Source organism: Jaculus jaculus, chromosome 2 (genome assembly GCF_020740685.1).
Source record: "Jaculus jaculus isolate mJacJac1 chromosome 2, mJacJac1.mat.Y.cur, whole genome shotgun sequence".
Classification (NCBI taxonomy): domain Eukaryota; kingdom Metazoa; phylum Chordata; class Mammalia; order Rodentia; family Dipodidae; genus Jaculus; species Jaculus jaculus.
In genome coordinates, this window is record NC_059103.1 from 44,476,954 (window position 1) to 44,491,716 (window position 14,763).

Sequence of the window (14,763 nt, forward strand, 5' to 3'; positions counted from 1 at the left end):
GCACACACCTTTAATCCCAGCACTCAGGAAACACAGGTAGGAGGATAGCTGTGAGGTCACCCTGAGACTACATAATGAATTCCAGGTCAGCCTGAGCTAGATTGAGACCCCACCTCGAAGAAAAAAAAAAAAGTGATGGATCTGGGCCTGTTGGTACATGCCTTTAGTCCCAGCACCTGGGGAGTGGGAGGAGGACTGCCGTGAGTTCAAAGCCACCCTGAGATTCCAGTTCAGTCTGGGCTAAAGCAAGGCCCTACCTTGAAAAAAAAAATTTTTTTAAGCCAGACATGGTGGTGGATGCCTTTAATTTCAGCACTAGGAAGGCAGAGGTAGGAGGATCATTGTGAATTCAAGGCCATCCTGGAACTGCAGAGTGAGTTCCAGGTCAGCCTGGGCTAGAGTGAGACTCTACCTCTAAAATAAATAAATGAATAAATAAAGTGAAAGCCAGGCATGGTGGCGCACACCTTTAATCCCAGCACTTGGTAGGCAGAGGTGGGAGGACTGCTGAGAGTTCTAGGTCACCCTGAGATTACATAGTGACCTCCAGGTCAGCCTGAGCTAGAGTGAGACCTTTACCTTGAAAAACAAGAAAGAAAGAAGAAAGGAAGGAAGGAAGGGAGAGAGGACACCCACCGTTGTCCTCTGATCTCTGCATGAATGTGCATCAGCACACACATATGCATACAACCCCCCCCACACACACATAATACTCACAAACACCAAAAAGCACTTTTTATATGAACACTATATTTAAGCACAAAAATGTTAATACATAACCAGAAACTATTATTTTACCAACAGAGATATTATCTCATCTATGAACACAGCTGTTTTACTTTTGCATGTACATATGAATATGTTTGTATGTGTGGGTGTCCATGTGTGTGCAGATGTCTGTGGAGACCTGAAGACAACCCTGGGTGTGACCCTCAGGTACATGGTCCATCTCTTCTGAGACAGGCTTTTTCACTGCCCAGAACTCCTCACTTAAGCTAGACTGGATGCCCAGAGAGCTGTGCTACCATGCCCAGATTTATGTGGGTACTGAGAATTAAATTTAAGACTTCATGCTTTTGAGGCAAACACTTTATCTACCAAACTGTCTCGCCAGAGCCTAGCAATTATATTAAGGAATGTCAAAAGGAAAAAAAAAAAGTGCTTAAACCTGGGCATAGTGGCTTATACCTGTAATCCCAGAACTCAGGAGACTGACATGAGAAGATCAGTTCAAGATCAGCCTGGGGTACTGAATGAGTTCCATGTCAGTGTGGACGACAGTGAGACACTGCCTCAAAATGAAACAAAACAAAAAATATTTAACGTCCTACTCAGTTTTCTGTTAGGGAACAGGGTGTGCATTGGTTCTAGTCACAGTTCCATCATGTTTACTTTCTTGGTAAGTTCAGCATCAATGGCATCCTAAAAAAAGAAAAAAGTTAGGAAGATATTCAATAGATGCTTTTAACCCCTAACCATACTTAATATGAAGAAAGCAAAAAAGGAAAGCATTAAAACAAAAACTTTATGTAGGCATTTACTTTTTGGGAAACTGGGAACCAAACCAAAGGCTTTGTGCATGCCAGCCAAGACCTCTACTACTGAGCTGCATCCCCGGCCCTTATTTATTTATTTTTATTTATTTATTTGAGAGTGACAGACACAGAGAGAAGGACAGATAGAGGGAGAGAGAGAGAATGGGCGTGCCAGGGCTTCCAGCCTCTGCAAACGAACTCCAGACGCGTGCGCCCCCTTGTGCATCTGGCTAACGTGGGACCTGGGGAACCGAGCCTCGAACCGAAGTCCTTAGGCTTCACAGGCAAGCGTTTAACCGCTAAGCCATCTCTCCAGCCCTTATTTATTTATTTATTTGTGGATGCGGGTGTTGGCAGGGTCTCTTGCTACTTGGAAACAAATCAAGCAAATGCCTGTCCAGCTTTACATGAGTGGCTAATAACTGAACCTGGACCAGCAGGTTGTTCAAGACCCTTTAAATGCTGAGCCCTCTCCCCAGCCCTCTAGGGTATGTAGTCTTGAGACAAGGTCTCACTATGTAGCCCCTGCTTGGTCTAGAACTCACTATGTAGACCTAGCTGGCCTTAAACTTACAGCAATCCTCCTGCCCTCACCTCCTATGTCTTGGGATTACTGGAAAGTACCACCAGGCCCAACTTGAAACAGAAAAATGTTAAAATACCATTATGATGGTCAAATATGCTCTTATCTTATTTTTACATTTTTATTTATTTGTAAGGAGAGAGAGGGGTAACTATGGGTACACCAGAATGAACTCCAGACGCATGTACCATTTTGTGTATCTGGCTTTACTGGAGTCCTGGGGAATTGAACCTGGGCCATCAGGCTTTGCAAGCCAGCATCTTTAACCACTGAGCCATATCTCCAGCCCCTCCAAATATGCTTTTAGACATTTATTTGTTTATATCAACCTCCTTTCTTCCTTCCAAACCCTACCAGTTTTCAGACTCCTAAAGATTCCAATGAACATCCAAAGAAAAGAAACCTTCAGAGACAAGTCAGTGTAGTAAAACATGCATAGATTTTTCTCATTTTTACTCCTAAAGCAACATCTTCCAAACACTTGTGGAGGGCTGCCAATATAGCTTAGAGTAGAGCAATTGCCTAACATGTGCAAGGACCTGGGTACAATTCCCAGCACTGAAAGGAAAACAATAATTAGGAAGAAAAAAGAGAATTACTTACCAATTCTCTCTTTGCTTCTTCAATTTTCACTTGAGCAAGAGATGGATTCTTATGAAGACAAATAAAATAAAAAAGGTGTTATGATTGGAATATGAGCTGTTCCCCACATGTGCCTGTCTGAATACTTGCTCCCCAGCTGATGGGGTTACTCTGGGTGGGGTGGCTGTGGAGCCTGTAGGAGGTGGTACCTGTGTGATGAAAGGAGGCCTTGATACGTTCTAACCTGGTCCCTGGCTTGCTCTCTGCTCCCTGGTCTGTCATGGCATTAACAGACTTGTCACATGTCCATTCCTCCTTAAAATGACCTGCTCTCCTATGGCTTCTTCACCATGGTGGTCTGAAATCTGAAACCATGAGCCAAAATAACTCTTCCCTGTGGTGGTTTGAGTCAGGTGTCCCCCATAAACTTAAGTGTTCTGAATGCTAGGTTCCCAGCTGATGGAGATTTGGGACTTAACCCCTCCTAGTGGAGGCATATTGATAGAAGCAGAGGTACAGAAGGATCATGTGAGTTCAAGGCCACCCTCCATAATGAATTCCAGGTCAACCAGGGCTACAATGAGACTGTTACCTCAAAAAAAAAAAAAGCCAGGCATGGTGGCGCATGCCTTTAATCCCAGCACGCGGGAGGCAGAAGTAGGAGGATAACCATGAGTTTGAGGCCACCCTGAGACTACATAGTGAATTCCAGGTCAGCCTGGGCTACAGTGAAACCCTACCTCGAAAAAAACCAAAAAAAATATTTAGAGGGAAAGCCAATATACATACAATACTGAAATTCAACCATAACTTTGCTTACTTTCAAGCTTTTTTTTTTCACTCTACCCAAACTGACCTGGAACTCAAGTGATCCCCCTACCTTTGCCTGAGATTAAAGGTATATGCCACCATACTCAGCCTTTCTTTTTCTTTCCTTTTTTGTTTTTTTGTTTTGTTTTGTTTTGTTTGTTTATAGAGGTAGGGTCTCACCCTAGCCTAGGCTGACATGGAATTCACTATGTAGTCTCAGGTTGGCCTTGAACTTACAGCGATCCTCCTATCTCTGCCTCCTGAATGCTGGGATTAAAAACGTTTGTGTGTGCCACCACGCCCGGCCGGCCTTCCTTTTTCTTTTCTCCTCCTTTTATTTATTTATTAGATTTTGTAATTACATATGGAGGCAGGGTCTCATTCTGTAGGCTGACCTCAAATTCCCAATGATCCTTCAGTCTCGTTCCCTCAAGGGCTCCAATTACCTATATAAGCCAAAACCTCAATTCCGCCATGATTTTAAATCCTCATATAGGAATCCACTATTTTTTCATGATCACTTACTGACTTTGGGGAAAGATTCAAGAAAATGACATTAAGAATAATTACCGGCATTAAATCTAAGTAGGATTCCAATTTTTTCTTCAGAGGTATCGTCTGTTGTTTTAGCTCTGCCAGTTTCTGGGGTGAAAAAACAGAGTCACAGAGTAATGGAGACAGTCACAATGCAACTAAATACTGCTCATTTCTGAAATAAAATGCAATATAATGATATTTTATTTATTTTTTGTGATGCTGGGGATTAAACCCAGGGCCTCCTATATAATTAGCAAGCATTCTACCATTTAGCTACATCACCCAACCCAAAGACATTCAAAATAAGGTCAAAGAAGTTCAAACAGATGAACTCACTTCTTTAAAAAATAATAATAATAATAACATTTGTTTATTTGAGGCAGACAGAGAGATAAAATGGGTACGCCAGGGCCTCCAGCAACTGCAAAGAACTCCAAACACATGCACCACCTTGTGCATCTGGCTTAGGTGAGTACTAAAGAATGAAATTCGGGTCCGTAGGCTTCAAAGACAAGCACCTTAACTGTTAAGCCATCTTTCTAGTCCTGATAAGCTCACTTTTAAAAGAAACAACACTTCTAAGATGCTTAAAATCAGAAAGTTGCGCTGTAGAGATGGCTTAGTGGTTAAGGCACTTGCCTGCAAAGCCTCAGGACCACCCATGTTCGACTCTCCCGATCCCATGTAAGCTAGACACACAAAGGTGAGACAAGTACAAGATTGCACATGCTCACGAGGTGGCACAAGCATCTGGGGTTCAATTTCAGTGGCTGATGCCCTGGTGCGCCAATTCTCTCTCCCTCTGTCTCTCTCTCTCTCTCTCTTGCTGTCTCTAAAAAAAAAAAATCAGAAAGTTATACTCCTACCTATTAAGAATAGGATTGGAGCCGGGTGTGGTGGCGCACGCCTTTAATCCCAGCACTCGGGAGGCAGAGATAGGAGGATCACCATGAGTTCGAGACCACCCTGAGACTACATAGTGAATTCCAGGTCAGCCTGAGCCAGAGTGAGACGCTACCTCAAAAAAAACAAAACAACAACAACAAAAAAAAAAAAAACAATAGGATTAGAAGCCAGCATGATGGTGCATGCCTTTAATCCGGCACTCGGGTTGCAGAGGAAACAGGAATGCCACAAGTTTGAGGCCACCCTGAAACTATATAATGAATTCCAGGTCAGTCTTAGCTAGAGTGAAATCTGACCTTGAAAAACCAAAAAAAAAAAAAAAAAAAAAAAAAAAAAAGAGTATAACCAGAGGGTTGGAAGACAGCTTAGGGGTAAAGGTGCTTGCCTGCAAAGCCAAAGAACTCAAGTTCAATTCCCCAGGACCCATGTAAGGCAGATGCACCAGGTTTTGCATGCATCTCGAGTTTTGTCTGCAGTGCCTGGAGGACCTAATGTGCCCATTCTCTCCCTCTCTCTTAAATAAACAAAAAAAAAATAAAATATAAAAAAGAATAAAAATAATAATAATGGGCTGGAGAGATGGCTTGGTGATTAAGGCACTTGCCTGTAAAGACAAAGGACACAGGTTCAATTCCCCAGTGCCCATGTAAACCAGATGCAGAAAGTGGCGCATGTGTTTATAGAGTTCATTTGCAGTGGTTGGAGGCCCTGGCAAGCTGATTCTTTCTCTCTCTCTCAAAATAAATAAATAAAAATATTTTTAAAAATTAATAAAAAAAAAATCCAGGTGTGGAGGTGCATGCCTTTAATCCCAGCTCTCAGGAGGCAGAGGTAGGAGGATCGCTGTGAGTTCAAGTGCACCCTGAGACCACATAGAAAATTTCAGGTTAGCTTGAGCTAGAGTAAGACCCTACCTCAGAAAACAAAAAAAAAATTAACATAAAAAAAAGAAATCAGTGTGGAGGTTCCTAAAACAGCTAAAGATTGATCTACCACATGACCCAGCTATAGCACTCCTAGGCATATATCCGAAGGAATCATCTCATTTCCTTAGAAGTACGTGCTCAACCATGTTTATTGCTGCTCAATTTATAATAGCTGGGAAATGGAACCAGCCTAGATGTCCCTCAACTGATGAGTGGATAATGAAGATGTGGCACATTTATACACTGGAGTTCTACTCAGCAGTAAAGAAAAATGAAGTTATGAAATTTGCATAAAAATGGATGGACCTGGAAAGTATTATACTAAGTGAGGTAACCCAGGCCCAGAAAGCCAAGCGCCACATGTTCTCTCTCATATGTGGATCCTAGCTACAGATGATTGGGCTTCTGCGTGGGAAGAAAAATACTTAGTAGCAGAGGCCAATAAGTTAAAAAGGAGACATAAAGGGAAGAGAAAGGAAGGGAGGAGGGTACTTAATAGGTTGATATTGTATGCATGTAAGTACAATGATTGAGATGGGGAGGTAATATGATGGAGAATGGAATTTCAAAGGGGAAAGTGTGGGGGGGAGGGAATTACCATGGGATAATTTTTTATAATCATGGAAAATGTTAATAAAAATTTTTAAAAAATAAATAAATAAATAAAATTTTTTTAAAAAAGATAGTTTTGGAGAACTGGCTGTGGTGGCATACACCCTTAATCATAGCACTTGGGAGGAAGAGGCAGGAGGATTGCCGTGAGTTCAAAGCCACCTTGAGACTACATATTGAAATCCATGTTAGCTCAGGCTATAGCAAGATCCTACCTTGAAAAAAAAAAAAAGGGATTGGGCTGTAGAGACTGCACAATGGATAAGGCACTTGCTGGCAAAGCCTAATGGCCCAGGTTCCCCAGTATCCATGAAAAAGCAGATGCAGATGTACAAACTGGTATATGCATCTGGAGCTCATTTGCAGCAGCAAGAGGCCCAGGTGCGCTCATTCTCTCTGTCTCTGCTTATAAGTAAATAAGGTTTTTTGGATGTAGGGTCTTTCTCTAACCCAGTCTGACCTGGAACTCACTCAATAGTTGCAGGATGGCTTTAAACTCACAACCATTCTCCTATCTCTGCCTCCCCAGTGCTGGGATTAAAGGTATGTGCCACCATGCCTGGCTATAAAAGTACTTTTTAAGGACTGGAGAGATGGTTCAGCAGTTGAGGCACTTGCCTACAAAGCCTGAGGGCACACATTTGATTCCCCAGCACCCATGTAAAGCCAGATGCACAAGGTGGGACATGCATCTGGAGTTCATTTGCAGTAGCTAGAGGCCTTGGAGTGCCCATTTATTTCTCTCCCCCTCCCCCTTCTCTCTCTCTCTCTCTCTCTGCTTTTGTTTTGGTTTTTCGACGTAGGGTCTCACTCAGGCCCAGGCTGACCTGGAATTCACTATGTAGTCTCAAGGTGGCCTCGAACATATAGCCATCCACCTACCTCTGCCTCCCAAGTGCTGGGATTAAAGGTGTGCACCACCACACCTGGCTTTCTCTATCTCTTAAATAAATATATAAATGAATAAAATACTTAAACAAAAAACCTCAAACTTGGATTTGGAAAGTGCCATTTGGGGACCTACATTTTCACTGTTCACTGAATGAGAAGAAACAGGAATGCCTAAATAATTGGCACAGGACATGGACCTTTGTTTAGCAAATCAAAAACACATGTAGGATACACACAGTTAAATGGGCAATAAAGATAAAATACTGGGGCTGGAGGGATGACTTAGCGGTTGAGGCACTAGCCTGCAAAACTAAAGAACCCAGGTTCAATTCCCCAGGACCCATGTAGCCAGATGTTTAAGGTGGTGCCTGCTTCCGGAGCTCATTTGCAGTGGCTGAAGGCTCTGGCATGCCCATTCTCTGTCTCTCTCCCTCTCTCTCAAATATAAATGTTTTAAAAAAGTTTTTTTTAAAAGATAAAATACTGGTGGACATAAAGTACAAAGATTTGGCTGATGCAGAGATAGGAGGATTTCCCTGAGTTTGAGGCTACCCTGAAACTACACAGTGAATTCCAAGTTAGCCTGGGCTAATGTGAAACCTTCCCTGGCGGGGGGTGGGGGGGGAAGACAAAGGGGAAAAAAATAAAACAGAAAAAATGAAGACAAAAGTACAGAATTCCAGGTGTGGTGGTGCACACCTTTAATCACAGCACTCAGGAGGCAGAGGTAGGAGGATAGCCCTCAGTCCAAGACCACCCTGAGTCTATATAGTGAATTCTGGGTCAGCCTGGGCTAAAGCAAGACCCTGCCTTGAAAATGAAAACAAAATTTAAAAAGTAAAGGAAAAGAAATCATGACAACAGTGAAGAAGAACCATAAGAGAAATTAATGAAATAAAAAGCCGTATTGTGTACTAATATTTGAGGGAGTTGGGAGGGTATTTAAAGGTAGGGTCTCACTCTAGCCCAGGCTGACACAGCACTCACTCTATAGTGCCAGGTTGGCCTCAAATTCACCGCTGCCTCCAAAGAGCTGGGATTAAAGGTATGCACCATGACACCAGGTTCATGGATTAATGCTTTAAAGAAGGTTAATTACAATAAAGTAGGTGCTCTGGGGATGAGGGGATGGGTCAGCAGTTATACATTTTCTTGCAAAGTCAGCCAGCCCACATTTGATTCCCCAGCATCCATATAAAGCCATTCATTGTAGTGCACCCACCAACACATATGTAAATAAATAAAAATGACAATTTTAATAGTCAGTGCTATGGTTTAATGCTTCCCCAAAGCTCATGATGAATTTAACTAGCATTGTAGCAGTATTACAAGGTGACTGGGCAGAGACCTTGAGAATGAATTAAAGCTCTTACAGTGGGAGTGGCCAATCATCTTGGCAATTTCCTATCTCTGACAGAATTGTACTTAGTTACCCTTCCACCAATCTTGAATTCTCAGCCTCCAAACCATGAATCAAGTACACTACTTTCAATGTCTATAACCCATCCGATCTGGTGTATTCTGTTTAGCAACAGAGAATGGGCCAGGATAAGATGCTTACCTCTGAGAGGGCCACTAGTGACTGATGAGAAAGAGAAGCATCCATGCCTCTAGCTGAGAGCTGCTCCTGCAATTATAAGAAAAGAACTCAGGGCTGGAGAGATGGCTCAGCAATTAAAGGTGCTTGCTTGCAACGCCTGATCACCTGAGTTCAAATCCCCAGTATATATGGAAAGACAGATGCACAAAGTGGTGGCACATGCACCTGGAGTTCATTTGTTGCACCAGGAGGCCCTGGTGTGCCCATTATCTGTCACTATCTCTCCCTCCAATAAATAAATCATCTTTTTTATTCTTTTTTGGGGGGGGAGGGTGAGGTAGGATGTCACTCTAGCCTAGGCTGACCTGGCACTCACTCTATAGTACCAGGCTGAATTTCTGGCACACATGCACACACACACATGCATGCATACAAATACATATACATATAAACATATCACACCTATACATGCAAAACAGAAAACAGTCAAAAATCACAGATGAGGGCTGGAGAGATGGCTTAGCGGTTAAGCGCTTGCCTGTGAAGCCTAAGGACCCCGGTTCGAGGCTCGGTTCCCCAGGTCCCACGTTAGCCAGATGCACAAGGGGGCGCACACGTCTGGAGTTCGTTTGCAGAGGCTGGAAGCCCTGGCGCGCCCATTCTCTCTCTCCCTCTATCTGTCTTTCTCTCTGTGTCTGTCGCTTTCAAATAAATAAATAAAATTTAAAAAAAAAAAAAATCACAGATGAGGGGCTGGAAAGATGGCTTAGCAGTTAAGGCGCTTGCCACCAAAGCCAAAGGACTCAGATTCAGTTCCCCAGGACCCACATAAGCCAGATGCACAAGGTGGTGCATACATCTGGATTTTGTTTGCAGTGGCTGGATGCCCAGCTTGCCCATTTTCTCTCTCTCTCTCCCCTCCCACTTTCTCTTTGTCTCTCAAATAAATAAATAAATTAAAAAAAAAAATCACAGGGAGCTAGAGAGATGACTTAGTGGTTAAGGCATTTCCCTATGAAGCCTAGGGACCAAGGTTCCATTCCCCAATATCTACACAAGCCAGATGCACAAGGTGGCATCTGTGTCTGGAGTTTCTCTGCAGTGGCCAGAGCCCTAGCATACCAATTCTCTCTCTGCTTGCAAATAAAAAATATTTTAAAAGGTCTGGAGGAATGACCTAGCAGTTAAAGTGTTTGCCTGCAAAGCCAAATGGACCTATGTTCAATTCCCCAAGACCCACATAAGCCAAATGCACAAGTTGGCACATGCATCTGGAATTTGTTTGCAATGGCTGGAGGCCCTGGCATGCCCATTCTCTCACTCTCTACCTCTCTGTCTCTCAAATAAATTAAAAAATTAAACATTAAGCTGGGCATAATGGCACATGCCTTTAATTCCAGCACTCGGGAGGCAGAGGTAGGAGGATCGCCTTGAATTCGAGGCCACCCTGAGACTCCATAGTGAATTCCAGGTCAGCCTGGGCTAGAGTGAGACCCTACCTCGGAAAAAAAAAAAAAAAAAAAATTTAAAAAGGTTGGATAAAAGTTTTTAAAAAATCACAGACGAGACCCCGCCTGCTCGGCGCGGCGGAGGCGGCGGCAGCGGCAGCGGTGCTCCTGCCCCTCCGCCACCTCCCCCGCAGCCTCTTCCCGGGCCGGCGGCGTTGGGGGGGGGGGTGGCAGTAGTTGTAGACACCCTCCCCTGCTCGGAGAAGGTGAAGGAGGATAAGATACTGGACAAAAGTAGATGCCTACCTCATGGTACAGTCTTCCTTTGGGGAAAGTTCATGCTGAAAAACTGAAGCAACTAGTGGGTGAATATGATCAAATTTCTCTACCAAGCTGTCAGTCTGATAAAGAAAAACGCTTTTTGTCACCCTAATGAAGCATTCAAACAAGTCCTGTGACTCTTTTCAAGATGAACTTGAAAATTACATTAAAGCACAGAAAGCCAGAGGCCTAGAGCCAGAGACTTCTTTCAGAAGGATGAGAGAGGACTATTTAAGAAATGGTAGGTACAGAGAAGAGGCTGATTCCAGACCTAGGTACAGAATGTTTGACCCAGGATTTTCATCTGGAACCATCCAGACCCATCCAAGATCCTGCAGTATTTCACAAACCGTACAGAACCGGTTCCCAGCTCACGACAGCAAGCTGTCACTAGACACTCTGGGTTACTGTCAGTTTAGCAGGGACTATTTCTCAGAAAAAACAGTGCCCCTGAACTTTAGTCAGCAAGAATACAATTGTGGCTCATACAGCCTAGAGCTTGGAGTTCACAAACACCTCTGCTCAGGTTACAGCGACAGCGACTCTCATGCCAGTCATAAACATATGCATCCAAAAAGGAAAAGGCACCTAGAAGAAGACAGAGAAAGAACTGAGAAAGAGCGGCCCAAACATGAGAGAAAAAGAAGTTCTGAGGAAGTGGATTTAAACAAACAAAAGAGCATCCAAAGAAAGAAACCGAAGGGAGAAACAGAAACTGAACCAGTCAGTACAGAAAAGCTTAAGACTCAAAAAGAGAGAAAAACCCGAGATGAAGCCTCTAAGAGAGAGGACCGCAAGCGCAGAAAGGAGAAGGAACAGGGCGAAGAAAGGACGGAGGAAGAAATGCTCTGGGACCAGTCTATCCTTGGATTTTGAAACTCTTCAATTGGTTCTCCTGGGATTAAGTTGAAAAATATTTGAGGAGCTTGGTTTCATGATACTCATGCCACTTATCCTATGTCAAGAGGTACTTTAATTTCTGACAGTGAGCACAAAGTATTTAGTTTGCTTGTTTTCCAATATGAAAATTACATTTTCTAAAAGCGTCATTACATCTTACATATAATTTCCCTATATGAGAGTGCTGCTTTTTGTTAAATTGCTGTGATGGAATTATTTTCCCTTGGGAGACCCATTTATTTTAAATTGGAGGATTAACACTTTGCAGAATCTATGTTTTGGTTGGGTTTGTTTTAGTTTTGTGTCAGGTATTTGTATGCTCACTGGTTTTCTATGAAGCAATTTAGACTTCCTTTGTTAGATCTAACTTGCAGTGTTGGAGAGTGAAATACATTATAATAAGCTTATCTTACATACAGTTCCAAAAGTTTCAGCATCTTCACACAAATTCAGTTTCTAATCTGGGAATGTTTATAATAAAGTTCTAATTTCTGAAAAAAAATAAAAAAAGTAAAAAAACAAACGGGAAAGTGTGGGGGTGGGGAGGGAGGGAATTACCATGGGATATATTTTATAATCATGGAAAATGTTAATAAAAATTAAAAAAAATAAAAATAAAAATAAAAAAATAAAAAATCACAGACGACTCTGAGACTCCATAGTGAATTCCAGGTCAGCCTGGGCTAGAGTAAGACCCTGCCTTAAGAAACAACAACAACAAAAAAATCACAGATGAAAAGTTATACATGCTTTCAAGCACTTTAGGTTCCATGTGAACCCTCTCTACGCTCACATGCTATGAGAGATAAGTGCACAGTTTAAGGGTCTGAATGCCTGTCCTGAAGCTACACCTACTGTGCAGTAGCGACGTGACCTTGGGCAAATTACCCATCTTCTCTGCAGTTCCCTCATCTGAACGAGACTGATAATGCTGCCTACTGGGAGGATGGAGGTCAAAATGGCTGGCTATATTTAGCCCTTCCTACCCACCTCTGCAGCTTTGATTCCGAATCGGAACTCCTCTGACTTTGCTTTTAGGAAGTCCTTGTTCTGAAGACGGTTGTCAGCTTTGGCCTTTTCAGCAGACAGATGCAGCTCTGCTTTCTTGAGATCTCTTTCAAAAGTAAAAGCAAGAGCATTTGATTTTCATTGTAAAGAAAACAACAACAACCTCTACTTTTTAGATTTAACACTGGCTTAGCCAATACTAGATAACCTACTCTACCATAAATTTTACATCTCAAGACTCCACTGCATTCTTCCAGGTCCTCGTCCCCTCCATGCTGCCATGGGGGATTTTTCTTAAGGAATATAAAATAATTTTAAGATTAATTTATGCAAATTAGTTTTGGAGAAATAAATCTGTTAATCAAATAGATGATTTGATATATCCTGAGGCCAGTTTGAAAATACAAGGTCCCAAAGGCCTTTCTTTCTACTAAATGGTACATGATCCAGTGCCTGGAGCATACCTTTTTAATATCTGTTGAGTAAACTTAAATATCACCAAGTTACTTGTGTATTTTACATAAACCCTATCCACAGCTCCTAAATTCTGGGACAATAAGGACCGATAGAAGGCTCAAAGAGGGGTGTCAGAGCCATAGTAAGAAAGCATAACAAATACATTATGACTTTAAATTGTGTGGTAGTTTGTAAACTAAACATTTGGAAAATTATAAAAACCTGTATTAATTGTAAACCAAGAAACAAACCCAAAATAATAAGCCATTTAAAGTATAAGGGGGAAATCCACACCTAACTGCTTCATTGAGCTGCCTGGACAGACGTTGAGTTTGCGTTGCTCCTGCCTCAGCCTTCTGAGTGGCTGGAATTACAGGCCCGTTCCACTAGGCCCAGCTTCATAGTGTCCTGTTAATGTTTTTATGACCAAAACTACCCACACTTCAACTTACTCTCGTAGACATTTTTCTAATACTAATGTTGCAGTCAGATTTTTTTCAAGTTTTCCCAACTCGAGCTTGATTTCTTCACTTTTGGATTTGGTACGAAAAAGATCGGAAGTCAAGTCATTCACTGCAGGGATGAGGCTAAAAGAAGAACCACAAGCGTTAAGGGCAGTCTTAGCAACTGTCAGTCCTGAAAGCGCCCGCATCTCTGCGCTGTTGCATGCCCTTACTCCAGTGTCACCCGCTGTGCTCATCAACTGCAATGTCCTGCAGCTGCAAGGAGCTGCTTGTCCTGCAAAGCGCAGCAGAGAGTCCCCGCCCCCAATCAACTAGCTTTTTCTCCACGCTGGTCATTCTCGCCCTCCTGCGGCTGCCATGCTGGGACAGCAGTACCCGTCCTCTCTCATTTGACTGTGAGGTCATTGCCATCCTATTCCTCTCTGCTTCCTAGCTTAAAAATGTTTTTTATTTATTTATTTATTTATTTATTTATTTATTTATTTATTTATTTATTTGACAGAGAAGGGGGGAAGAGAGAGAGAGAGTGGGGATGCCAGGACACCAGCCATTGCAGACGAACAACAGACACATGCATCCCCTTGTGCAAGTGGCTAACGTGGGATCTGGGGAATTGAACCTGGGTCCTTTGGCTTTGTAGGCAAATGCCTTAACCACTAAGCCATCCCTCCAGCCCTCTGCTTCCTAGTTTATACACTTGTCTACAACCATATTTGATATTTGACAAACTGAGTTGACACTGATACTGCCACCTAACCTGCATGTTCTTTTGTTTGTTTGTTTTTATTAATTTAACAGTGACAGAGAAAGGGGCAGAGAGAGTGGGCAGCCAGGGCCTCCAGCCACTGCAAGGGTTCACATGTGTCCAGATGTGTGCACCCCCTTGTGCATCTGGCTTACATGGGTCCTGAGGAATCATACCTCAAACCTTCACAGGCAAGCACTTAACTGCTAAGCCATCTTTCCAGCCCTAACCTGCATGTTCTTAAACCAAACCGTTACTCTTCAGATGGTGTGTGTACATGCACGTGTCCATGTGTGTGTGAGAATTCAGGCCTTTATATTGGCAATTAAGCAGAGCAGCTGTGCAGTTTTCTGATCATGTCATAGCCACACGGAGTTTGGAGTCAGATATGATTAGAATCCAACTGTGGAGAAGTTATCTGACCAACCCCCTTCTGAGCCTCAGCTTCTTCTTTGGTTGTCTGAAGAATCATGTCACTACATAGGTGAAATTCTTGTTG

The 14,763-nt window shown here is 42.7% G+C and overlaps 2 protein-coding genes across 2 annotated transcripts in view; one reads left to right on the top strand and one right to left on the bottom strand.

Moving 5' to 3' along the window:
* Positions 1-730: 730 nt before the first annotated feature.
* The window catches only part of Haus1 (HAUS augmin like complex subunit 1), a 28,011-nt gene continuing 13,978 nt past the window's right edge, over positions 731-14,763 (bottom strand). The window contains exons 4-9 of the mRNA XM_045142499.1: positions 13,508-13,642; positions 12,582-12,705; positions 8,944-9,009; positions 4,081-4,152; positions 2,722-2,769; positions 731-1,422 (exon numbers count right to left, since the gene is read on the bottom strand). Coding sequence (XP_044998434.1) covers positions 1,372-1,422; positions 2,722-2,769; positions 4,081-4,152; positions 8,944-9,009; positions 12,582-12,705; positions 13,508-13,642 — 496 coding nt within the window. The 3' untranslated portion in view covers positions 731-1,371. The remainder of the gene's footprint in view (positions 1,423-2,721; positions 2,770-4,080; positions 4,153-8,943; positions 9,010-12,581; positions 12,706-13,507; positions 13,643-14,763) is intronic.
* LOC123458475 (lysine-rich coiled-coil protein 1-like) lies at positions 10,630-11,764 on the top strand. Its single transcript, XM_045142500.1, has one exon. The coding sequence runs from the start codon at positions 10,803-10,805 to the stop codon at positions 11,565-11,567; it is 765 nt and encodes a 254-aa protein (XP_044998435.1). The 5' UTR covers positions 10,630-10,802; the 3' UTR covers positions 11,568-11,764.